Below are 26,195 nucleotides of genomic sequence, written 5' to 3'. Positions count from 1 at the left end.
TGTTAAAAAGTAGGACAAAATGGCGGCCGTGCGATGCAATTTCAAAGGAAAACAAGTTCTCATTAGACTGTATTGCTACATGTACTTTGAAATTTCAGCTCTAATATTCCGGTCTAATTCATAATTATTCAATGAATTGTCCATTTACAACTTTACACACATTGCCTCGGTATTATAATCTCGTTTATGAAATGTTTATTGCATAAAACTGGCTTAGAAAATGACACTTCTTATTTGCGATGACCACTAGACACGTCGTAACTTGCGATGTGTTTTAAGCCGTTGTCAAGGAACTTACGACGCGTTCAACACATCGCAATTTTTGTGAAATGTATGATACGATGCGTCGCGAGTTGCGACGTGTTACACGTCGTAACTCGAGTTGCGACGCGTCGCAGCGCTTCGTGAAATCGGGTGCAGGAATTCTGACGGTCAAAATGGGTTGCCATTTTGGATACACGTATGATGTACATGTAAATGTAGTGATTTGTGGTCAAACGTGCGTGTTAAGTGTTAAGCTCATGTAAGTGCCTACATGTACATGCACAGTTACACATATGAACTGCCTATGCCTACCATATTTGTACACATACATGTACACTTTTGCATACCGTCACTGAAAACCGTTGTCAATTTTCATTGTTAAGATCCCCAGAGTGCAAAAACCTTTTTTTGGCCACCAGCCAAAATGAGGGATTTCCGCATAAACACAAACTGTAGCATTATTCAGAAAACTGAATTGAACATGTAACTGGACAATATTTCACAAGCTGTGTTGACGCGATTCTAACGCGATTCTAACGCGATTCTAACGCGATTCTAACGCGATTCTAACGCGATGGGTCAATTCAGCACAATAACAGTAAAATGAGTTGGTGCGTGGTTAGGAATTATGTAAATTATGTTATGTACTGCGGAAGTGGTGAGGATGCAATCTTGGTATTATGAGCCACATGTGGATCTTGTGTTATAAAATTTGCAATTAACTTCGGAGACAACTTAAAGATTTATCGGTTCAGAAATCGGCAGCAATTTCAACAGCGATAACTTGGACAGATCTTTGACACAAAAAAAACAGTTCCAGAAATTGACCGGATTAGGGTGGGGTATAAGAAAAGGTGTTGACGTCCCTTTAAAGCATCCCATACGCGCTTCGCACCTGGATATGTCCACACACACAAAAATCAGGGGAAAAAAATATCATGGAGGAAGTTTTCTTTTCCCAAGCGGGTTCGAATTAAGGTCCAGCTTGCCAAAGAGGAAACACTACACACTTTGCAGGAAATCAATGTCCTAGTTAGCGGTAACCCTGGCACGCGGGGTCAGCGCGTCTCCCCCCGTCGGTGGGAAAGGACAGGCGTGCTGTCACGAGTCTGTCTTTGGCGTCTGAGGCTGATTCGTAATGACGGGAACGGGAAATCGGATAATCCGCCCGTATACCCTCCGTCTGACAACTCAGGAAATTGATGTTGTTGCCGCTAATCAGGAGGGGACTTTGGTTCGTACTGACAGGTGGGAGTGAGACCCCGTTACTAAGCAATGTAGAAAGCGTTGCGAATTATTTTTGGCAAAGGAATATTTTGTTGGCAAGGAACAAAAAACTTTTGCAACCTTAACCCTAACGTACCTGAATCTATCAAAATCCACACCCCTGTTTTGGAGGATTTCGGCGGATTCAGGATACCTCCATATTGAAAAAGTTTGGGGATTTTGATGGATTCAGGGCAGAAAGCCTAGCGGTACTGCAGGATTTTGATGGATTCAGGATACCTGCACATTGCACAGTTGGGGGACTTTGATGGATTCAGGATCTCAACAGTTTAACTTGGTTATGTTTGGTGTGAACGAGGTATACATGTACCGGGTATGTACACTGGTGGATTCTGATGGACTCACTGGTGGATTCTGATGGGCTCAGGACACCAACATTATTTTGCATGACAATTTGGTGGATTTTGGTGGATTCAGGATACTTTCTAGTAAAAGTGCTCAAGGGGTAAAAGACTGCCCGTCCCACCTAGGCCTGGGCGACTAGTGAATTACAATAGTCGCGACTAGTGAATTACAATAGTCGCGACTAGTTGCGATAAATAGTCCCGAATAGTCGACTAGTCATGACTAGTAACAGACTGTAATGAATACACATGGTTTGATCAATGAGTATATTATGGAGTTACTATTTACAAGCAAACATCATCTTTCATTTCACATACATGTACATGCATACTTTCCAGTGAAATTCAGTAGCAATCCCCATACTTTCAAATGTTCCGTTACAATCAGAACAGGGCCCTGCACATGAATAATGTCTGCGTACTACAAAATACTAAGCTTTTGATACACTTGCAAAGTAATGACGGAATCACATGTGTAGGCCTACTACATATCATTCATTGTAGGGATAACCCCGATTTACTCAGTTGTGAGTGATCACACTAGAAAATACACTTTTGCCTCTGAAATTGGCGCTCATGTTCTGTCATTGTTACTATTATAAAACCCTTATTGCTTAAAACATCTTTATTTTTTAATAACTTGGATCACAATTTTCAGGTGTGGGTGACTAGTAAATTTCAATAGTCGCGACCAAATTTAAAAGGTGCGACTAGTCACGGTATAACGACTAGTTGACTGTTTAGAAATTAATAGTCACGACTACCAATGCTTTTAGTATTGCTAGTGGACTAGTCGTACCGGCCTAGTCCCGTCCACCCCCTTTTTAAACTGTGAAATTTTCTTTGCTTACAAATTTCTTTTTAGACTGGCAAGATTAAAAACTAAAAATACTCCATTTTCAGACACACAGAATGTCCATATGTACATGTATTGGTGCCAAAGCAGGCCGAACGTGAAAATAACAATCTGCAAGGAAAACAACTCTTTGTTTATCTCTGCATCAGGAACTAACCCAGCTCCACTTATGATGTTTGGGAAAATAACAAGTTGGAATTTGCATTTTTTTTTTCATTGAATATTATTTTGTTCACACTTGCGATACATGTATCAGTCAAAAATTTATGTCTCTATACGATGGCCCAGATCCTACTCCAAAAAAAATTAATGAAAAAATAAAACAAATGAATTAATATTTCACTTTTGCTTGCCAAGTAAACATGAACAGACCACCAGTCACAACCAGAACAGAACAACTCAATCAGATTGAAAAACAGAAGAATTCCAGTTTGAACCAGTTACGTACATGTACATGTACATGTACATGTGACAACAGCGTGATATTTTTGAACAAACCTTTTATCTTTATTTATCTTTTTTTCTTCTTTAATTATGAACCTGGACACCAACTGCCGGGTTTCCGATAAGTAGTTCCCGCCTTTTTACAATCTCCTGTGCAAACAGACGATTGTCGGCCGCAGCAGCGACAGACTTTGCTTATTATTCTCGGACAAAAGGTCCCAGAGCTTAAAACTCATTCAGTGGTAATTGACTTAGGTGGCTTCCGTTGTTACGGACATGTGCATGTAGTAGAGGTACATGTCGTCTGATGTTTTAAAGAAAACGTGAATGTTCAGTGAACTTTGCGGTTCTTTGTTCTTTGTCCAGGAGAAAAAAAATGGGTGAAGGTTTTTTTTTTCTCAGTAATACACAAAAGAATGGATCATCAAATGAAGTAGAATCTCGACCTAATTTCTGACCGCAATGAGGTGAAAGAGATAACTTTGTGTCATCAATGAAGCCATCAGCCATACCCATTTTTTTTGGGGGGGGGAAGGGTGGGAAAATTCTGCCGAGCTAAACATTAACCCTAAATTAACCCCACTGTCTTTTACTAAGTACTGGACCAAGTCCGCCAAAATCCATCAATCACACTGCTTCCAACGCGTGCTTTGTTTTAGACCTCCAGGCCCAAGTCCATCACACTCCATCAATATTTAGTCAAACCAGGGTTCTGTTGGCAAAATTGTGATTCATGATCAAAAGGTCGTGCGTGGTGTTTCACAGTTATTCACAGAACAATAACACTAAAATTTCAAAGAAGGATGTTCAAAACCTAACCTGTTGAAGTTTCAGCTCAGGTTTTGATCATTCTTCTTTGAAATTTTAACCTAAAGTACCTGAATCCATCAAAATCCACACCCCTGTTTCGGGGGATTTCGGTGGATTCAGGATACCTCCATATTGAAAAAGTTGGAGGATTTTGATGGATTCAGGACATGAAGCCCAGCGGTACTGCAGGATTTTGATGGATTCAGGGTACCTCCATAATTGAGCAATTGGGGGATTTTGATGGATTCAGGATCTCAACAGATTTACTCCCGGCTAAATGGTGGATTCTGCTGGACTCACTGGCCACCAAATTTTTGTTGCGTGGCAAAATTGATGGATTTTGGCGGATTCAGGATACTTTCTAGTACATATACCCAAGGGGTTAGGGTTAAACAGTGTTAGTATTGGAAATGAACAAAATTCATGAAAAGCAAATGGTTCTACATGTATACGCCTTTATAGTTTCATTACATGTCATTTTTTCCCCGGATTCCACCCGATGGCGAAAATGAACATTACCAACATCCTGTCATGTCAAAATCTCTCCGCAGTAAGAATTCATGATAATGTGCACATGTGCATGTTATTTATTTTAAAACATGACTCAGGATACAATCCATTATCGACAAAGTACTAATAGCATTCGGACAAGTGGTCACCTCCATACATATGCCAACACATGTTGACTTTTCTCTTAAAATGAATTTCCTCCGAAAAAATAATCCCCAAAATGTCTGGCCGTTTGAAACACTTGACAATTGCGCAATGAATCAACTGTATGGTTTCCTGTGCAACAACTTAAACCTGACAGCTGTTCGTTTTGTTGCCGTAAATGCAAATGGTGCTATCGTTTCTGTGATGCTATTTTTGGAGTCTGATACTAATAATCAGCCATTTTTTGATATTCAACTAACGTCATCAACGCACAGTGGATTTAATGACATCAGTTTATTTCAGCTACTTTTTGCAGATTTGCAGAACATATTACCATTTTCTTTTATAAAAATACAAGCTACCCCCTGAAAAAACCACATTATCACCACACTGTTACAATGGAACCCCCACTTCGCATGTATGCAATAAGTATGTCTCCAAATGCCCTATAAATGTCCCAGTCCTGTATGTCATTTTTACATAAAAGACATTTGTCAGACATTTTGTTGCGCAGTGACGGCTGTGATTTGACAACATCATTAAGTAACCCTCCTATGCAAACATACATTCTGTGCCAAGTAGTCCTTTCAGTTAAACAAGTTAAGAATTCCCAGCCTACATACAGCAGGATTGACTGGCTGGGACTGTTGAAGTAACTTGATACAGCTATGCATTGACTCCGGGTGAGTGATAAAACAGCTGTGACCACAACTTGCCTGCTTTGTCTGTTGACCCAGTTTGACTAGTCACAGTGCTTGCTGACATATGATCTGACTGCTTGTGACTAGCCTTTGTTAAAAGTGTAGCAGGGGAAGTGGAAGTGAATTTTGACTGTCTGTGACTGTTTAAATAGCAGGAGGGTTAAATGATGGGGAATGACTCGGACTATTATTAATCTACCTCTTGTTCTTTGAAGACTCTCCGAGCCGAAAATTGCACTTCGTTCCAGACCACTTCCACGCCTTCCTCTGTGTCCATGGCCAGATAGGCCACGTCGATACCGGGCACATCTCGCTGCGTGACCTGAAGTCAAAAACAATCCAAGAATGAAAAAAAAATATTTAAAATATGATTTTGGAAGTCAATTGTCAGTTGAACAAAGAAAACGGGCACGATTATTTGAATTGCAAGGTGATACATGAGTTCAAATCAATTTCAGTTTTTCTCTTTAAAACCCTCCTATGCAAACAAACATTCTGTGCAAAGTTGTTATTTCAATCAAGTGACTGTTTTTAACAGTTAAGAGCTCCCAGGCTACATTAGCAGGATGGACTGGCTGTGACTGTTTATGTAACTTGATGCAGCTATGCTTTGACTGTAGGTGATTGATAAGCCAGCTGTGCCTACCACTTGCCTGCTTTTGTCTGTTGACTTAATTTCTATTTTGGCGTGATTTTCCACTTGTATTTCGAAGTGCACAATTAACCCTTTTAAAATGTGCCCAAAAATACGAAAATAATTTTCAAACAAACTTGTCGCTGGGTACGTGAGTGGAGATAATAACAATTTGATCAGAATTTATCAACTTTAAAGAAATTCTTCAATGTTAACATGGGCTTTCTCAAGATTTGTTCACGTGCGCCAAGTTAGGGAACACTCGTCCGAATTTGCGCCCAATTTTCGGTGCCACCATTTTCAAATTCCAGACTAAATTTCAAGACAATGAAATTTTTCACAAAGGTTCAACAGCAAGCATTATTCAGGAAATAAAATACCAGTATTTATCTGAATGAATTTGAAGCTTGTCAACAAAGAGGTTTGGCAACACTGCATGAGGAAAGTCGAGGGAAACGTCGAAGTGCGCCAGATTAGGGAACACCACTATATAGTTCTACCAGGAAGTTATATTAATTCAAGCGTGTAATAGTCTATTGCTTTACGTGTGTTTATAATGGACACTGCTACATGTCAAACGCTCATGATCTTTGTCCAGAGAGAGTTGTCAACAATTGACATTTCAGCAGTGATAAGGGGGGGGGGGGGGCTGGACTATTAACACTGATTACATGAAAAGGTCATCCATGCCCGGAGAATCAAACATTCCTTTATGACACAAATACTGTTTGATAGCTGGGAAGACTTTTATGTGTCCAGAGTCGATTTTCTTCAAATGCTGTTCATTGTACATGTACATGTCCAGTACACACATGTATTACAAGTGTGTGTGTGTGCATGTCTGTACATGGTACAAATCGAGGACACACAAGTGAAACATCCTAAAATGAGGACAGGAGTCCAATCGAGGACGTCCTCGATTGGCTGGGGGGGGGGGGATGTTATCCAGCAGTATTCTGTGAGATGTACCAAAAATTTTAAAAATTTGAATTGCCATAAATTCTCAAACTCCTTGCTTCACTGGATTTTCGCTGTGACAAATGTAACCAATTTATTTGGGTGCTAACATTTTCGAAGGGAAATTAGCACTGTTAAATTGGGCACTTGGTTGCAACAGAGTCTAAACTCGAAAGGTTCAACTGGAAACTCAAAATGTGGACCTGAAACTTGAAAAGTCAACGAGAAACTCAAAAAGTCCACTCAAAACTCAAAGTTCACTCAAAACTTGAAAAAACTCAACCCAAAACTCGAAATTGAAACTGGAAAAGTCAACTCAAACTCAAAACTCAAAACTTGAAGCACGAAAAGTTAACTCGAAACTTAAAAAGTGAACATGAAACTTAAAAACTGAACTCGAAACTCAAAAGTCAACTCAAAACTCAAAAGTCAACTCAAAACTCAAAAGGTCCACTCAAAACTAAAAGTCAACTCAAAAATCAAAGCACGAAAAGTCAACTCGAAACTCGAAGAGACGACTCAAAACTAGAAAAGTCAACTCTAAACTCCACAATTCAACTCAAAACCCAAGGCTCGAAAACTCAAATTGAAACTCACAACCCGAAACTCAAAAAGTCAACCCGAAACTAGAAAAATTAACCCCATACTTGGAAATTCAACCCAAAACTAGAAAAGTTCACCCCAAACTTGGAAATTCCACCCAAAACTCAAAAAGTCAACCTTTAACTCAAAAAGTAAACTCAAATTCAAAACTCGAGGAAGAGAAAAACCCTCATTGGGACAGTGAGGCCTACAGTGTGGCCTCGTTATTCCGTGGATGCATAAAGCATCATTAGGTTGTCTGTCTAAATCCACTGTCTGCAGGTATCATGATGCGATCACGCCCACGGGAAATGTTGAGGGACTTGGACAACACGCCACTGCTCATCATAATCAGGCTGATGGAAAAAACCTACAGCGCCATTGGCATACGAGGGGTGTTAATGTCTTCAAATATTTTGGCGACATCGTGATATTTTTCATGAAACTTTTTTGCACTGTTGTGAACATTTCCATGACTAGATGTAAATTTCGCGACGGTGTAAATTATGTTCATGCATCACGTCATGAAGCCACTTAGCACAGACATTTCCTGAGCAAAATTGGTTACCAGCCAAAAATGCCATAGGATAGACATGGCCACTGCATGTAACTGGTACCCTGCTGATCTCTTTTCTTAGCACATTTGTGATCAAGAACCTGAGTATTAAAGACACAGAAAATTCCTAAGACAAATTCCCTTTAATAGAATCCCTCAAAATGTGCAACCAATGAGAACAAAACATGTACAAACTTGTTCTGCGACGGTTTACCAAAACTATCCCCCAATGTGGTTAATCAACTGCATTTTTGAAAAGGTCAGTTGCCAGAATGAAAACAGAAAAGTGAGGGAAACCGCAGGGGTGTCAGAATCGTCTGGGCACTGTGGATTACAAAGCGAACGTGTTTACAAAAGTGGGAGAATGCAAACACAGCCTACATGTATAAAGGGAAAACACATTATTATTGGGTAATAGAGTATATCATTTGGGGTTTTTTTTTCGATTGAAGCAACAACAGTGCTCAAAATCTAAAGAAGGGTGCTCAACAACTAACCTGATGAAGTTTAACTCAGTGAATACTGCATATTCCGAATAAACAATATTCTAGGATCTCAATTTCAATTCAAAAGTTGCCGTGTCATGTTTTGAATTGTGCCCGAAATCAGTGTCTTGGACACATTCTCATTCAGCTGATTGCAGCTACATATGTACGTGATGTCACGCATTAAACCGGCAAATGTTAGCACCTTCGCGTGCGTGTTTGTCGTGTCAATACTTGCATGCACCCATTCACGGCTTGGCTGAATTAAACATAGTGGAAGTAACCACTAACGGAAATTTCCAAAACTGCGTCTTTAGACGCATCTATGGAAATGACCTTCTTTTATTGTTTTCTTCAAAATGACAACATGCCAGAAAGAATAATTTCACCGGGAGTTTAGTGCCATTATCATCTACGCTTTTCAACAATAATTTCGTCAGTTACTTTTTGGATAGCTGCAAATGATATACTCTACCTTGAAACAAGAATACACTAAACTTTTTACTGTCTCACTGTCAACCTAAATGTACACACAAACATTTTTTAACCCCACCGTACATGTACCAGAATCCATCAAAATCCACACCCCTGTTTCGGGGGATTTCAACGGATTCAGGATACCTCCATATCTGCAAAAGTTGGGGGAATTTGATGGATTCAGGACATGAAGCCAAGCGGTACAGCAGGATTTTGATGGATTCAGGATACCTCTATATTGAGCTGTTGGGGGTTTTTGGCGGATTCAGGATCTCAACAGATTTACTCCTGGCTAACTGGTGGATTCTGATGGACTCACTGGCCACCATTCCTTTTTTTGCAAGGCAAAATTGATGGATTTTGGCGGATTCAGGATTTGATCTTTCTAGTAAAAGAGCTCAAGGGGTTAGGGTTAATTATTCTTTTTTTTAAATGTCGGCCCTATTTACACATTTCCTTCTTCTCCACATGGAATATAAATATCAAAGCAACATTCTATTTGTACATGTTCAAAACCCAGTACAGTGTTATAAACCTTGCTAGCAGTGTCGAGGGACAAACTGTCTGACGACATGACAGTCAAGTCTACATCTAAACTGTGTGAAAAACACTTACTTTTTGAAGTCTGCAACATCTGTGCTATATTTCTCATGATTTATTTAACTGAGTATAGATTTTAATCTGCATTCAAACATGAATTTATGTAACTTTGCCACACTGCCGCGAAATCTGCTCTTTAATAAACCATGTCCGTTCAAGTGTATTTATTTGGTGGATTCAAAAGAACGGGACGGACAATCTTGGCGCATGTATTATGCACAATGAGCATCAATCATTAATGGAATACATTAGGACGTCGGGGCCTAACTGTCGTTGAACATGAGCCTGGCCGTGGGAGTTATGTGCATTCGCTCATAAATTTTACATGAATGTGTGCCTAACATACATGAATTTAGAAAAAAAACGAGGAAATTCCAAACCTCACAAGACTTTGTAAAGTATTTTTCAATTTGTATTGGCATTCATGAGAAATAAAAAACGAGGAAATCAGCGGATCTGAGGAAAAATTAAATGCCTGTAAAATTTTCCTTCCAATAACACATGTAGTACAAAAGTACATGTGCCATGTTTATGCAAAGACAATTTTTTGACCCAAAATTTTGGAGGGTTTTCTCAGAAAGAGAAGAAATATTCAGGGCCATGACTTTTGTGTGAAGTTTAAAAAAATGTTTCAGAAAAATGCCCGGAAACTTGAAAAATCTATTACATGTAAATACTAGGCCTGCACCTAATTTCACGAAGCACTGCGATGCGTTGCAAACCGTGTTATGACATGTAACGTATGATCCATTTGATGAAACTTGCGAACGCGTCGTAAGTTCCTTGATCATGTTGATAACGGCTTAAAACACGTCGCAAGTTACGATGTGTCTAATGGTCATCGCAAAATAAGAAGAGTCCTTTTCTTAGCCAGTTTTATGCCATGAAATTACATAAACGAGACAATAATACTGAGACAATGTGTGTAAATTTGTAAATTGAAAATGCCTTGAATAATAATTATGAATTAGCCTGGATTATTGCAGTTGAAATTTCAAAGTAGCTATACAGTCCACTGAGAGCTTGTTTTCCTTTAAAATTGCGTCACACACCCGCCGTTTTGTTTTACATTTTAAACCCTTTTCAAGAGGAGATTCGATGACTCTTTGTTGAGTAACAGACGACTATTTACTGTACGCTGAATAAATACATAAAACAGTCACCAAATACACCTACGACAAATCGCATTTACGAATTATTTTGTGAAATGGATCACAGGACGTGTTGCAGCTGCGACGCTTCGTAGGGATACGACGCATCGCAGTGCTGCGATGCATCGTACGATGAGTTTCATGAAATCGGGTGCCGAGCGAGTTGTGAGTTTTTTAACTCAAAGTCGAGTACTCGTGAGTAGTTTTAAGCACATTCTCACAAAAGCAAAAAAAGTGCTACGTACATGTAATTATGATGCAAGTTCTAATGAAAACTGTGATCAAGATCAAATCTAACTGCATTCGATACAATGTACATGTTTGACTTTATTAAATCCCCCAGGCTTCAAGCCTAGACCGTTCCTGAATCGCACTGCCTGCAAAAAATTGATATCTTTCATTGCTGCTTGGAGAAATAAGATCCACGACAGACAGTATCTAAAATGAGCCTTGCTCTCAATATCACACTGAACATCTTGCCTTTGTTCACAAGACAAAATTGCAATTCAATATGAGTAGCGAAAACTAAGAAATAAAATCTATAAAACCGGCCAGTCTAGTATTTCACTATCGAGCATTGTATCTGATATACATGTAGTGGTCAGTCTATTTTTGGTTACTTCTTCTTGTCCTTTTTTTATCATTGATCCAAAGTTTTTCAATTTTATACTATTGAATTTGTGAGTAAATGATTGCTGAATTAAGGCTGACATCCAATATCACAGCTCGGCGTTAAAATTTCCTGCTACAATTACAGTTTTTCATAAAGGTTTATGACTTTTGAGGTAGGTTTTTCATCGCAGTTTTTTTTTTATCACGGGGTAAAATTTGCATCTTTGAGGTTGAGGGAGATTCTTTCGACTTCTAAATCTGAGTGCATTTTAGGAATTGTTTTCTTTCCTTGAATGTAACTAATGTGAATTCTTTCCTTGAATAAAAAATGCGTCACTTGACGCATCTTTAGAAATTGAGTTCTTTTCTTGTTTTCTTCAAAATGACAGCATGCCAGAAAGAACAAATACAGATGGAGTTTATTGCCATTACTATCTTTAAACCAAGTACATGTAAGATTTTCAAGAACAATTTTGTCAATTTAATACTTTTTGGATAGCTGCAAATGATCTACTCAACCATCATATGTCCATCATATGTCATTTGTGCATTTTGTTCGTTTGAAGCAACAAAAGTTCTCAAAATCTAAAGACAGGTGCTGAACAACTAACCTGATGAAGTTTCAGCTCAGCTTCAGCTGTATATTTCGAGAAAAACAACATTTTAGGATCTCGATTTCAAATCAAAAGTTGCTGAATTAGGTCTGAATTCAACGTCCGAGACATATTCTCATTCAGCCGATTGCATCTTCGCGATGTCGCGCACTGAACTGACAATTTATAGCAACCGCGCGAGCGTGTGCTTTGCATCAATGTTTGCGCGCGCTTCTTTGAATTAAAAAAACGAACTCCTGATGGAAATTTGTAACGATGCATCTTGATTTTTTCAAATGACAGCATGCCAGAAAGAATAATTTCACAGGAAGTTAGTCCCCTTACTATCTTTCAACCCAGTATGTTTTTCAACAATAATTAAGTCAGTTACTTTTTGGATAGCTGCAAATGATGGACTGTAGCTTTAAAGGGAATGTACAACATTTACTTTTGCTGCACTTTTCAGAAATAAATCGATTTGGAGGATTAGTATGTTATAGCAAATATTGTTAAACTGACTTGTATCACGTTTTGGGCTTGTATATGCTGGAAAAACCAAGACAACAAATCATGTTCTTGAAGTCTGGTTCCCTGACCCTACTTAAGATGCAGGGTTCTCCCCACGTACAAACGTGCGTATCGGCCCGATACGCTGGAATTGCGGCCCGATACGCCGACAAAAATGCCGATCACATTTTTCAGCCCCCGATACGCACAATATAATTATTATACAAGCCATTAAAATGCACAACATAATCGTTTCATACACCATTATTTCATCTTGACATGCAAAATCTTGACAAAAATCCCGCATTTCTGATGCATGCGTGATCAAAATGCACACGATGACGGGTCTTTCGCGTCAACCGCCAGCTATATATTAGCGCATACAGCACGGTACACTGGTTCCCTTCGCGTGCTAACAGTATCAATGCTATGATGAAGGACCGGAACCAGTGACTACTGCCTCGTGCGTGCATACATGATGATGATGTCGGCCGAAGTTGGATCGTAAAAACACCAAACAAACATCGATGGAGAAAGAGAATTTCTGCAAATTAATTCACAGAACGTGATCTTTATTTTCTGTGTATGTATTTTCCATTAAAATGACGAGATTGCAAAGCTCGAACTTGTGGCGAAACATCGTAGCGTGCTTCTTAGAAGCAGTAGGGCCGTACACAGTGCAGTAATGCACACTGATACTGCGCGATGTACGGCCGGCCAGACTGAATGTTGGCAGTGCCAGGGGCCGTGATCGATGTACGTTAAGCATAGTGGAATCAACCTCCTCAAATATATTTTTAATTAGGTGAGGCAAGTTTTAATCACTTCTGATGGTCAGTCTTGATAATTTTCGTGGTGCAAAGGAAAATAATCCAGGCACAAAACTACATGATTCCTTGTTCAATATGCTCCATTCAATCATGTATTTTTATTCCTCCATGATTCAAACAGCAGCCCAACAAAATGGCGAAATAATTTTTCCGACCTACCGACGCTATTTTGAAAGCCATGTAGTCGGAAGCAAAAGTGATTTTTTTCTTCACCTTAATTTCTTAATTTGAAACTTGCTTGTAAATATAATCCATACTTTCTAGATCAAAAATCGTTAACACAGGTTTTGAAATGTTAATTTTTTTTTTTTAAGTTAAAAACGTTGATATTTTTTTTCTCTAATTAAAAAAAATATCACAAGATCTCCTCTAAATTTTTTAGGAAAAATCTTCCTTAAAGACTCCCCAGATTTGCTCTAAAATGCACCAGAGAGCCTCTAAAGTTCAAAATTTTTCGGGGCCCTTAAGCGGGCCCCGAACCCCACGCCGTGGCTTCGCAGGTTGGTGAATCACAACAAAACTTCCCCCACAGGTTTGAAAAAATCCTGGGGAGAACCCTGAGATGAAACGGAGAAATGTAAAGACTTTAGGGAATTGTAAGGTCAAAGAATCAGTCTAGCATTAGCAGGCTTGTACCCCTTCACAAGTGTGTAATCTATTGCAAAGAAAATGCGGAATAACTAAATATGGACAATTAGGAGCATTTTTTGAAAAAAACAAACAGTTTTCTCCAACGCTGGTCGGCCGACCAGCGTTGGAAAAATACAGTTTTTCTTGAAAATGTCAGCACACCAGGAGCCACAATTTTACAGGACGCTTTAGACTGTCATTCCCTAACAATCTAGTAAGGTACTTCGTGATTATTTGATCATTACGTTTTGTGATGTTTGCAAATGTTGTATCTTCCCTTTAAGTCAGTTACTTTTTGGATAGCTGCAAATGATGAACTGTAGCTTTAAATACATTGCAAAGTACAGTGCAGTATTTATCAGATAGGATCTTGGTCATCAGTTAGGTTCCTTTGATTGAGCCGTGGACTCTCTCCTGCGATACTCAATAAGGCCATGTCCAAATTACGGTACTTGGCTGCGGCACATTACACATGAGTCTACGTGAAGTGGCTGCAGCCGCTACCATAGACTCGTATGTAATTCCAAGCCGCAGCCATATAATTCGGACACGGCTTAAGACTGTGCCAGTCTGTCTGGTGACTTTCCTCCCCTGCTCATCGTCTCCCCCATCTCGCATCGCATAATACCCTCTCACCATGCAATTCACATTGTAAATCCAGCCTGAATGACTCAATGTACTGATTGACGAATCCACTGCATAATCAGTGCAGTTTCAAATAATTGAGCATTCAATTCGGAGCTGTCCTGAATATATCGCACTTGTTTACACGATCCGTAAAAAAATGTATTCAACTCCACCAACGTAAAACTGAAAGCTGTGTGAGACACCATACATCCCCAGATTCATATAATGCAAGGGCAGACACGTGTTAGTTTGTACTACCAGCGTTCAGCAGTTTTAACCTAACCCCCTAGGCCCTTTTTGCTAAGAACCATCCTCAATCCTTCCAAATTTTTCATAATTTTTGCAACAACACCTAAATCCTTCAAAATCGTCAGACAGTCCTGTTTCTAAAATTTATGCATTCATCGTCAATCCTCCAATATCTTCCTCATCTCAAAATGTTGCACTCATGTTCAAATGAAGGATAACCAACGCCTCAATCCTTCAAAATCATCAGACAGTCCTGCCTCAAAATGCATTCATCCTCAATCCTCCAAAATCATCCTCATCTTCAAACACCATTCATCCTCAATCCTCCACAATCCTCATATGGCACTTGAAGCACCATCCATCCTCAATCCTCCAAAATCATCGTTTTTCTCAAACACCATTCATCCTCAAACCTCAAGAATCCTCCAAAACCGTAATGAGGGTTTTGGAGGATTGAGGTGGGTTAGGGTTAATGGATGATTAACCCTAACCCTCCAAAACCCTTCTGGGGTTATGGAGGGTTTTGGAAGATTGAGAATGAATGGTGTTTGAGAAACGTGAGGATTTTGGACGATTGAGAATGAATGGTGTTTGAGAAACACAAGGATTTTGGAGGATTGAGGATGAATGGTGATGAAGCACATGAGGTTTTTGGAGGATTGAGGATGAGTGCATTTTGAGTCTAAGCAGGACTGTCTGACGATTTTGAAGGATTGAGTCTCTGGGTATCCTCCATTTGAACATAACGGTAAGTACACAATTTTGGAGGATTTTGGAGGATTGAGGATGGGTCCTAGCAAAAAGGCCTAGGGGTTTAGGGTTAAACAATGTTACTACACGGTAATTGCAACTAGTCAACTAGTCAAGACTTATTATCGATAGTCGCCGCGACTATTGAAATTCACTTGTCGCCCAGGCCTAACTCAGATGTTGTGCTAGACACCTGATCAGCATTTTTCGCAGTCCTACATTGAGGACTTGATTGGATCTGTAATGGGCAGGTGATAAGCCAACCTCACACCCAAAATGTCAGGGTCGTGTGATCCTGTAGTCTGAATGCAGAGTCACACCTGGGATGAAGGAGGCCAAGGGGGTAAGGTGGCTAGGTGGTTTATTTCAAATTCAAATTAAGTACAAATATCACTGTTGTTTTTGTCAATGCATATTTCGAGCCCTCCTATGCAAACATACATTCTGCGCCAAGTTGTCCATTCAGTCAAAATCGATCAAGTGACTGTTTTTAAGAGTTAAGAGCTCCCAGCCAACATAAAGCAGGATTGACTGGCTGTGACTGTTTGTGTAACTTGTTACAGCTATGCTTTGACTGTAGGTGATTGATAAGCCAGCTGTGCCTACCACTTGCCTGCTTTTGCCTGTTAACTGAATTTGACTAGTCACAGTGCTTGCTTGAAATTTGATCTGACTGTTGGTGACTAGCCTGTGTAAAAGGCATGGCAGGGGAAAAGGATTGATTTTTGTGCAGGGATAAGATAGCATCTGATACAAAGTTTATGCGGAGCCGTGTGTATTAAGCAGTGCCCTCTGTAAACTGCAAAACCCAAAAAATACACGGGCTGGTAAAACTCTAAACGGGCCAGTAAAATATGCAGTTACATGCGGCTAGCCCGGTGGGCTAGCCAGGAAAAAAAGTAAGTGCAAGGCCTGTATTGTGTGGAAAAAAAGTATTGCAAAACAGTTTGAATATCAGTCCGACTTGAATCGATTTTTACCACACTAACTCCCAGATATCTACATTTCTGTGGCAACTTAATAATCCGAGCTTCAGTCTGGGCATTAGTTTTGCTTCAATAAGTGAATTCCACCCGACACTATTATTCATCTTGTTTGGCTCAGCTCATTACATGCGCATTGTGATTCTGGTTAATAGGAAATTCCTTCCACTGTTTGTGAAGGGCGAAGAACGTTGATCAGTAATTGAATTGTCATCAACCTTGGGTGTCTGGCCTAGCTGCAAACAACACCCCCCCCCCCCCCTAAGAAAAACACCCATTTGCCTCTTGTTACACTTTTTCCCCATTTTAAAGAAGCAACCAAATTGCTCAAAATCGTAAGCAGGGTGCATAAAATCCGGTTGAAGTTTTAGCTCAGCGGATGCTATAGGCCCCTTTACATTTTGAAAATAACAGAGACATCGTTGAACAATTTTTCTTGGATTTCGTAACTGGATGCCGTTACTAACACAGGTAGGCCTAAATGATTGTTTTCTTTCGATCAAAACAATTTCAGGCAGAATAATTTCGCAGGATACATGTCAATATGGGATAGTCCTCATTCATATTCATGCACTTTGTGTCCTCAATTATTCATGAGCTACCGCCAGGGAAGAAAGGAGCTGGGTTTCAAGTGTCCAGCCCTCATTCATATTCATGTCCTGCATGTCTCATCAATAATTCATGAGCTCTAACTGCCAGGGAGGAGAGGAGCTGGGATTCAAGAGTCCAGCCCTCATTCATATTCATGTCCTGCATGTCTCATCAATTATTCATGGGCTCTAACTGCCAGGGAGGAGAGGAGCTGGGTTTCAAGTGTCCAGCCCTCATTCATATTCATGTCCTGCATGTCTCATCAATTATTCATGGACTCTAACTGCCAGGGAGGAGAGGAGCTGGGATTCAAGTGTCCAGCCCTCATTCATATTCATGTCCTGCATGTCTCATCAATTATTCATGAGCTCTAACTGCCAGGGAGGAGAACTGGGATTCAACGGTCCAGTATTTATAAATATTCATGCACTCATATTCATGAGCTCTAACTGCCATGGGGAAAAAAGGAACTTGATCTCAAATGTCCAATCCTCAGAAATATTCATGTGCTGCATGTCCTCATGAATTATTCATGAGCCCTTACTCCCAGGGAAGAGAGGAGAGAAAAGAATGCATGTTGCATTAATTATTCATGAATACTGCAATCGCGGAAGAGAGGGAACTTTTAATGCAAAATGTATGGCTGGGGCTTCATCCATATTCATGAGTTCTAACTAGCCATGAGGCAATGAGTCTGGATTGTGTCATTCCATTGTAAACCGATCTATATTAAGCCACAAATGAGCTAACCCAAGGACACTTTCTATACACTGTAAACACAGCTAGCAATTCTTAAAGGACATCACTGCACACTCACATGCGTACGGATCAAAACAATGAATAACAACATTGTTACAACTGCCATAAATAACAAATATGTAATGCATGGAGAATTACAATACATGAACAATACCTGGTTTGCCACTTTGAGGTGGACGCAGTTATGTATCGGGGCTTAGCTTTCAATGAACACTATTCCATCAAATTAACATAAAGGATGGCTGTCACATGTGACAGTTGGTTTGTAAACAACAAGGGGCCATCCCAGAGAAGGTGCACACAAACTTAACTCAAGGTCTGTGAGACAAGCTGGCTCAACAGAACTGACCACTCAGTCCCTTGTCTGTGGGGCCTGGGGTCGACCGACCAGAGGAATTTTGTTGGCATACATGTTAACTGAATCAGACTTTTGTCCATCAGGGCAATTGCAGTATATACATGTAGGGTGGTGCCCAGAAAAGTTGACACTTTTTAAAGGGAATGTACATCATTGGCTTTAGCTGTAATTTTCAGAAATAAACTGTTTGAGGGGTTAGTATAATTGATCAAATATTGTTACACTGACCTTTTTTATGTTTTGTGTTCGAAAAGGTTGGAAAAACCAAGAAAAACAAAAACGTTCAAGTAGTCTGGTTCCCTGACTCCGCAAAAGATATAATAGATCCATTCATAGATGATGGAAAATTGTAAGGCAAGGGAACCAGTCTAGCTGGCCTGCACCCGTTCATGAACATGTAACCAATAGCAAACAAAATTTGGACTGAAAAAAATGGTAAATTTGGAGCAGTAGTTGAAAAATACAATGTAGTTAGGTTTTTCCAACGCTGGTCGGCCGACCACCGTTGGAAATGTATACAAACATAAAAAATTTTCTTGAAAATGACTTCACACCAGGTGCCATAATTTTACAAGATGCTTGAGACTGTCATTTACCAACATCCTAGTAAGGTGTTTCGTAAAAACTTGGTAGTTTTATTTTTCGATGTTTGCAAATGTTGTATATTCCCTTTAAGAAGCAGATTTCTCAAAATTGCAGAGACTTGTAGAAATTGTTTTCAGATATTCATCAACAACAAGATCTTGGTGGTAAATGGTGCAAACGGCGTTGAAAATAAAGGCTTCATTAATTAATTGCGGCCATTTACAGAAAAATGGTCAAAAACCGGTTTGTCCACATGCAAGTCTATGAGACACGGTCAAAACAATAGCACTGTATGCACGCACAAGGAACTGCAATAAAGATGACCATGTTATTTCACATGTGTGTGGACAAACTGGTTTTTGACCACTTTTCTGTAATTGGCCGTCATTTCTTAATTTAGGCTTTATTTTCCAGGCCGTTTTCACAATGTACCATTACCAAAGTGTAGAGGTTAGGAAAATCTGAAAACAATTTCAACATGTCTCCCCAATTTTGAGAAATCTGCGTCTGAAAAAGTGTAATTTTTCCAGGGTTACTCAAATTTACATGTTTTTACTACAATTCAAAAATGTCATTTCTAAGATCTTCAACTGTTTAGACTGAAAGGTACTAAACTGCTGTAATGAATTAACGCAATTTTCCTTCTCCTGTGCACAAAATGATGTCGTTTTAGGCCAAAAAAACAAAGTCTCCGGTTTCTGGTATGCGCGCGCGTCGCCGTAGCCATGCGCGTCGGCAAAATGAAAAAGTTTTTTTTTTAATTTCAATACAAGATGATGTTTCAAAACCGCCAAACTCACTGGTTTGACTGGAATTCTGCTGCTGCACAATTTTAACGTGTTTTTAGAAGGGGTTATGATCGAGAATAAGATTTATGTGGCCTCTCTGGACTCCCATATATTTGCACTAAGTTTAGTCGGGCACCATTTGCAGTCATCAGCCGACATTTGAAGCCAAAAAAAAAAAAAAAACAGGTAAAAAAAAAAAAAAGCCGCGTCGCCGCACCACTTTTGGGGCAAGCTCCATACCAGAAACCAGAGACTTTTTTTTTTTGGCCTTAGCTTCCACAACTTAGTTCCTGCTGAATTCACACGTACACGCAGCATGTGTTGTGGACTTTTAGCAAATGTTTGCACTGGTTGAAAGCACTTCACCGGGCACAAAACTGTGCCAAAAAAATACTTTGTGTTTGCATTGAATCGGCACGGTGAAAAAGTTGTGCACAAAGTTATGTACATTTCACACGTAGGCCTACTTTCTGTGTACATAAAGAAAATGTTGTGATAAATTATAATATAATCTGGTCATAGGAACACTGACACATAACACATGCGCATGTTTTTGTTGTTTTCGTTCAGAAATCATGTATACATTTGCAGCTGTGTCCACATTCTTCATGTCTTTGTTCATGTTATTGGGAGGACGAGGCTATACAGAAACATGAGGAAAAAAATTTATGTAAGTCAGATGTAAATGTGATGCATGAGAAAACATGAATATCACATGAGAATGGCCTACACAATGTTACATGTATTCAAAACTGTATTGCATATTGGCATTCTCAATAGGGTTGTCTATTTTCGAATAATTTAGTATTCGATTACAAAAAACTGCGTTAGACCGAATATTCGAATATTCGGAACTGACAGCTGCAACTGCGGGCTGCGCCAGTAAAAATTTATAAAAAGTCCAAGCACATATTTATCCCCATTCATAAATACTTTTTGGTCAAAAAGTCCAAAATTATAAAATTTCCAACAAGTTTGTTCAACAATTTTAGTTCATGTTTAGTGAAACAGCTCTATGTTTATGGTATATGCATGTACCTCTCACGAGTAGTATTTAAAATCTCCTTGCACATGGAGATTGGCACGGGCGTGGCGCAGAACGCAGCAGTGCCGGTGTAGTGTGCATCTATGAAGTAAGGACTCATCTGTAGTAATGCACATGCTTAAGTGAAGACTGTGAATGCTCAACCAATAAACGGGTAAAAGCTACCAGAATTTATAGGATTCAAACTCATGTGACACTGGAAAAAACTTGTTTAACGCTAGTTGGTGTTTTATCAAACAATTTAAAACCACCATGTGACTGGCTCTCGACAAATAAGTATAGCTAAACTGTCACTGGTATTTATTGATATGTATTTTTTTTGTCCTTGTCTGTGTAATATTGCCGACAAATAAAGTTGTCATATGTCGCTCTACTCCACATATTGTTTTTACTTGTAGGTCCCTGGTCAGTCTTGGCCTCAGGCCAGACTTTACAGTCCATATTATGGACTTGATCCAGAGTCTAACATGATTACGGTTTCACCTATCAACTCCCTACATGCCCAGTTGACAGGGATCAGATGTAGGTCAAAGTTGATCTTGTCAGATTTACTTAACACATGTGTTGGGGGTCCCATGGGGAGTGTCAAGAATTTCCTCTGACCCCCCCCCCCCTTCCCAGGTGTAACAACCACAGAATATTGGCAACCACTGTCCCTTGTTAAAGATACATACACTATACAACATTTGCTTTTGCTGTAATTTTCAGAAATGGATGGAATTGAGGGTTAGTATTTTATAGCAAATATTGTTACACTGACCTGTGTAAAGTTTTGTGTTCATAGATGCTGGAAAAACCAACAAACAAAAACATGCTGTTTTATAGTCTGGTTCCCTAACCCTACTTTCGACAAAACGGAGCAATTTATAGACCACATCAGATCAGGGAAGCAGACTACATGTAGCTGGCTTGCACCCGTTCAGGGATGTGTAACCCTATGGCAAACAAATATGGTAATTTGGGGGCAGTATTTGAAAAGTCACTTCTTTTTTTTCCAATGCTGCCGAGCCGCTGGTCGGCTGATCATCAACTTGGAAATGGATACAATTCCACTTTTCTTGAAAATGTCAGCACACCAGGTGCCATGATTACACAGGATGCTTTACTCACTTACAAAAGTTACAGTCAAGTAAGCTACGGTATTTCATAATGATTGGGTTTTTTTTTTTTTATGTTTGCACATGTATATGTGTTATATTACCTTTAACATTAAGGGATGGATTAGAAAGCTGCCTTACCAGTTTGCCGTTATCTGTGCCAAAGAAAAGTGCATATTGTTTGTAATGGTCAGGGATATTATATGTGTTACTAGGCCCGGAATGTTGATCTCAACTTATCGTGTGTCCATACACAAATACATCATGGGAGTGTAAACATTGTCGGACAATGTTAGATAAATAAACCATAATGGTTATCAAGGCGAGATGCTCTTCCTATCCCTGACCACAGTGGTCACAGTTACGTAAACGTCAGAGGAAGACGTAACTTGGTCAATAATGAGAATCAACACTCAACAGGTGGATATGTGCAAACTATGTATACATGGTGCAACATATACACAAATGATGTACGCCAACTGTATTCACATCGATGGTCAGGGAAAAGAAAAACAATTGTCAGATTTTGCAGTATACATGTAGTAAAGTTCATGTTATACCAGGGTTCGACTTCAGCAGTAGCCCGCTAGCCAAATGCTAGTCAAAACAGCGATGGGCTAGTCACACTATTTCTTATTAAGGTAGCCCGGCTGGTGGTAAAAAATTATTGGGAAAAAAATGTTGAAATCCGTGTATGTTGTTAAAGGGGATATCTAAAGGTTGCGCAATATCAGAGTGTTGATGTTCAATTGAGGGATTTTCCCTTTTTTTGTTGTAATGCGTACGTACATTTTAGTGAAGAACTTCAAACATGGCATTATAATGCGGTTCAGTTGCCTGCTGAATCCAACATTTTGCATGAGGAATGTACACAAGGGGTTTACTGCTCAATCCAACAGGCTCCATCGGGTATGTGACATAGTTGGATCCTGTTGGATTCAGCAGGGTTAGGGATATGGTCCATTCTACATTTAAAGGGAATATACATGTACATCATTTGCTTTTGCTGTAATTTTCAGAAATGGATGGAATTGGGGGGTTGGAAATATATAGCAAATATAGTTACACTGACTCTTTTGAGTTCGAAAATGCTAGAAAAACCAAGAAAAACAATCATTTTCCTGTAGTCTGGTTACGTGACTCCATATAAGAAGAAACAGAGCAATTTACATACATTAGGGAATTGTAAGGTCAGGGAACCAGTCTAGCTGGCTTGTACCCGTTCATAGGTATGTAATCGATTGCAAACAAGTGCGATGGTCAATTGGGGCCAGTATTTGAAGAAAAAAATACAGTTTTTTTCCAACGCTGGTCGGCCGACCAGCGTTGGAAATTGATACAAAAATACCACTTTTCTTGAAAATGACAGTATACCAGGTGCCATGATTTTACAGGATGCTTTACACTGTCATTCACTAACAGTCTAGCAAGGCATTTCAAAATGATTTGGTAGTTTTATTTTTTGATGTTTGCAAATGTTGTATTTTCCCTTTAAACTGCCAAAAAAGGAGCACATGGTTTTCATAGTTTTCATCGATTTGGGAAAGTATGCCAAGTGATACACCAGGGATTTAGAATTCGAGTAACTCATGTTCTGCCGATTAAGTCATTTCCATCTCTAAGCCCTATGTGACGCATTAGTCACCATACAGGGTCGCTACGGCTGGATGACATTAATTGCACATGAAATCACATGAATGCGGTGACCCATTTTATTTTCACAGCCGCGAGTGCTTTGAAATGCTCATGGAAAGCATTATGTATGTATGGACGTACCAGTACATGTGTGCATAATAGATGTTCCACGTATAATGTTATCCGGTGCCTGTTCCGGCTGTAAAATGTGTTTAAATAATATGCAATAAATAATCAATGGCAAAGAATTACATGTACATGTACATTCCATACACTACAGCCAAAAAAAATGTTCACGGTAACATCCTAAAAGTTGCAAATGTTGGTAGCTAGGAAAAATTATTTTTATTTAGAACTTTTTTTAATGGTTTTTTTTTTGTCTTTCACACTTGTTTTGATTACTTTAACAGTATTCCGTTCAAGTAACCTGTTTAACCTTCCTGCTATTTAAGCAGTCACAGACAGTCAAAATTTCCATCCACTTCCCCTGCTACACTTTTAACATATAGGTTAGTCACCAGCAGTGAGATCATATGTCGAGCAAGCACCGTGACTAGTCAAACTCAGTCAACAGACCATGAACAGACAAAGCAGACAAGTTGTGTGCACAGCTGGCTTATCAATCACCCACCGTCAAAGCAAAGCTGTATCGAGCTTCACAGTCACGGCCAGTCAATCCTGCTTTATGTAGGCTGGGAATTCTTGTTTTGTTTTGAAAACAGTCACTTGAATGATTTGTTTGACAGGACTACTTGCTCTATCAATAACACACAAAGACCTCCAAGGAAAAACTTTATTTTCAAAATGTGTTTTTGTTTTTTAGTTTTTGACCAAATGTGGCAAGAAAAAATTTGAGGTCAGAAATTTGGCCACAAACAATTCAGGTAGGTCGGTAACCATAAACACACAATTTTTGTTTTATTTCGGCCTCAAAGGGGATTAAAAAAATCAAAGAAAGGGCTTTAACCTGCTAAAAGGATGTGAACAACAAACCGCTGTCAAAAAAAAAAAGTTACAAACTTACAGTCAACAAAAGCCGCAACTTTGCGATGAAATAAACATCACAGTAAACTGGCAAAAAGTTCTTCGAACATGTATTTGGAAATGGTGTGTTGGTTTGTCAAATTGTCATGTTATTTTTTTTATTTAAAATAAAAACAAAAACCTAAAGCAGTTATTTTTTTAAGTTACATACTACTCCACGCTATTCAAAAAAAGGTTTTTTTCTCTTAAGAAATTTTCAATTTGCATCTATTTTAACAAAAAAAACCTACATTATTGTGATATGGGCATCTGCAACCCTAAGAAAATGGGCTTTTATTTTGAGCAAAAATGAACACCCCTCCGCCCCCCCCCCCTTACAAAGAGTGGAATCATTGTCTGGCAGCAAATCATTCGATTTTTGGAAGAAATAATTAACTAAACGTCGGTGGATTTTTTTGTTCGATGTTTGATTCAAACTAAGTAGAAAACTAGGGCGTTTGTGTAGTGTAGGGCCCTGTTCCCAAGCATAAGGGAACAAAAATCCACGCTCAGGTTTATATTGTAAACTTTTACCAGACTGGTTAGCGACATTTACATACCAACACTCCCTAACAGGTATGTCATCATGGCATGCATCATGCATGCATTTGCATGGTCATACTCATTCATGCAGATGAAGGTTGGAGGTTTTTAAAAAATTTTGAGGGGCATTTTGGGGTAAAGCAACGATGAAGATGACAAAACCAAATGCAAGAAAAATTTAGCGATCACCACAACGCACAGTGAACACACACAAATCGTGTTGATTCTCATGGCACTAATCTTAAGATGCGTAAAAACATTGCATTTTCTACCGCACGAAACTGTTCTTAAATAACAAAAAAGAAAAGTATGCATTAGGTTGAAAAGGTCATTTTGGAATGATAAAAAGCAACTTCACTCTAATTTGATCAAAACTGAAGAGGGGCCCTTAACTACACAATCGCATAATTTTTGTATAGGCCTACACACGGCTACAGTTTGTGTGATTTTTTTAATTATTTACAGTCACCATGGTCATGATGGTCACTGAATTAAAATGAGAAATTTTATAAAACTTCAAACCACTCACATTCATTTCGCAGAGAAAAAAAATCTTAACATGCTTTAATGGATCCTACGAACAACCACACTTCATAGTCTAGATATTTCTCCATAAAAAAAAACGTACAAGAACAACGGGAGTAATTGCAGAATACCCCGCCACTTGGAAACGTATGGCCAACTGGGGATTCGGCCAACTAAACGTGTGCATTTGTACACAAATCGTATGCACGCACCTTTACTCTTCGTTTTTGCCACCGACCGCACGGACTTTCTTCCAGTATTTCTTGTTCGTCTTCGCTATCGTCACAGCTGTCATGTAGATCTTCGGCCCGCTCGTCTGCAGCCCCATTGGTAGGCATTTTCAACCAGATTTTGGGAACAAAACTGGCGAAAATCCGTTATTTTGTGTCTTCCAAGAGCGGGCATACTCCGAAACAAGAGAGTTCCACCAAAAAAGTGTGGCACAAATAAGGAGTGGTACCCGGCTGGCCACGAGACATATGCTTTTCAACGACAAACATCCTGGGAGGATGTGGGAACCCGCCAAATTGAGAAATACTGTTCACCTTTGACCTGGTTCTTCGTAGACTCCAACGCATCGTTATTCATTTTCCAAATAACGTGAGACATCATTTTCTTTCAATTAGTAACATGTTTTCTCCTTTTTGTCATTAAAAAACATAA

The 26,195-nt window shown here is 39.2% G+C and overlaps 1 protein-coding gene across 1 annotated transcript in view; it reads right to left on the bottom strand.

Moving 5' to 3' along the window:
* The window catches only part of LOC119728521 (nuclear receptor-binding protein-like), a 44,242-nt gene extending 18,250 nt beyond the window's left edge, over window positions 1-25,992 (bottom strand). Inside the window, exons 1-2 of the mRNA XM_038200793.1 lie at window positions 25,745-25,992; window positions 5,560-5,682 (exon numbers count right to left, since the gene is read on the bottom strand). Coding sequence (XP_038056721.1) covers window positions 5,560-5,682; window positions 25,745-25,870 — 249 coding nt within the window. The 5' untranslated portion in view covers window positions 25,871-25,992. The remainder of the gene's footprint in view (window positions 1-5,559; window positions 5,683-25,744) is intronic.
* Window positions 25,993-26,195: the final 203 nt, after the last annotated feature.

The sequence above is a fragment of the Patiria miniata genome, unplaced genomic scaffold, assembly GCF_015706575.1.
Source record: "Patiria miniata isolate m_02_andy unplaced genomic scaffold, ASM1570657v1 HiC_scaffold_20, whole genome shotgun sequence".
Classification (NCBI taxonomy): domain Eukaryota; kingdom Metazoa; phylum Echinodermata; class Asteroidea; order Valvatida; family Asterinidae; genus Patiria; species Patiria miniata.
This window is presented reverse-complemented; position numbering and strand designations above follow the sequence as displayed.